The sequence below is a fragment of the Priapulus caudatus genome, unplaced genomic scaffold (assembly GCF_000485595.1).
Source record: "Priapulus caudatus unplaced genomic scaffold, Priapulus_caudatus-5.0.1 Scaffold274, whole genome shotgun sequence".
In the NCBI taxonomy this organism is placed as follows: Eukaryota; Metazoa; Priapulida; class Priapulimorpha; order Priapulimorphida; family Priapulidae; genus Priapulus; species Priapulus caudatus.
In genome coordinates, this window is record NW_014577335.1 from 321,918 (window position 1) to 323,507 (window position 1,590).

Consider the following 1,590-nt stretch of genomic DNA (forward strand, 5'->3'; position numbering starts at 1 on the left):
CAGACGGTACACACATTAACGATGACGTCATCGATTTACGCGTGGAGAATTCACGGCCTGCGGTTCGCGTATTTCGGTAGTGTTGAGCATGACTGAGATGCTGCTGCTGATGACCGCTGCTGCTGCTGCTGTTGATGATGATGATGATGATGATGATGATGATGATAATGAAGATGATAATGATGATGATGATACTGCTGCTGTTGTTGTTGTTGCTGCTGCTGCTGCTCTGCTGCTACTACTAATACTGCAGCAGCTGCTGCTGCTGTTGTTGCTACTGCTGCTGCTGCTGCTGTTGTTGTTGTTGTTGCTGCTGCTGCTGCTACTAGCTTCATGTTGACCAGCAGACAACACTAGTCACGTGATGTTCGCTGGCTTACCTGGAACAAGGGCAGTTCGGAGTTCCTGATCATGCACGTGTTGCTCACTAACGCTGACCACAAAAATGCCGTCTGAAAAAAATACAAACGCACGCGTTAGCCAAAACGTAATACGAACGAGAAACATACACACGGCCATGCAGATAGATGGGTTGTTCAAGGGGCCCTTTTTTTTTATTTCTCTGGCTTTTTTTCTTGCTCTAGCTGGCATATTAATAATACATGACACTTGATTGCAAAAAAAATTTGCATTCAAATAGAAGTCGAAGGAAAACAATGCTCACTCGGCTCCTAAAAGCCTTCTAAATTGAATCAAAGTGCCATTGTACTGCTGCTTTCAGACCGATAGTGTTACGTGTCTGCTAAATAATCGAGTACATTTAACGACGAGGCACACAGCCAGCCACACACGTCGCAGCAACCTACGCGTGCATTTCAGCGAGCGATGTGGCAAACTTTCCACTTGACGACTCAACGCAACAACGAAGTCAGCAATAGGCTTCGCCACTGAATTATTCAACAGGGGACCGCTCGCCGGTTTAGTGACATTGAAAAGCCTCCGGAATTCTGACGAGCCGCGGTGGACACGCCAGGACACGGGCGCGGCAGGACGAGGGGACAGCACGACAATCCCGGTGCGTCATCCCAGGGATAACCCGGAAGCATCCCCCGATAACGCTATCATCATTTGCCATCACGCGATATTGCATTAACATAAGCTTTTACGAATGTACGCGACAATTTTCCCTCCTCCTGCAAGCACGGCTTCATCTCAGCCTCGCACACTCACTACCACAGCTCTCTCTCATTATCTCTCTCCTCCCACTCTCTCTCGCCCCCCTCTCTCTCGTTCTCTCTCTCTCTCTCTCTCTCTCTCTCTTCCTATCTCCCCTTCCACCTGTCTCCTGCTACCTCTCTACTGCTGCTCTCTCCCTCTCTCCCTTTCCACCTGTCTCTCTCTATCCCCTTTGTCTTTCTCTCCCACCCTCTCTCCCATCCTCCACCTGTCGCTCTACTCCCACCCCGCGCGCTCTCTCTCTCTCTCTCTGTCTCTCGTCGTCATCTCTCTCTTCTGTCTCTCTCATCTTCTCCTATCTATCTCTATCTCTCCCTCTCTCCTGCCTTTCCCTTTCAACCTTGTATCCTCATTCTACCCACGGCACTCTCCTCCTCCTTCTTCTCCCCACACTGTAACTAAGCTACACTCAGC

General features: G+C 49.6%; 1 protein-coding gene across 1 annotated transcript in view; it reads right to left on the minus strand.

Moving 5' to 3' along the window:
* Positions 1–1,511: 1,511 nt before the first annotated feature.
* The window catches only part of LOC106808414, a 4,820-nt gene continuing 4,741 nt past the window's right edge, over positions 1,512–1,590 (minus strand). The window contains exon 3 of the mRNA XM_014811134.1: positions 1,512–1,568. Coding sequence (XP_014666620.1) covers positions 1,512–1,568 — 57 coding nt within the window. The remainder of the gene's footprint in view (positions 1,569–1,590) is intronic.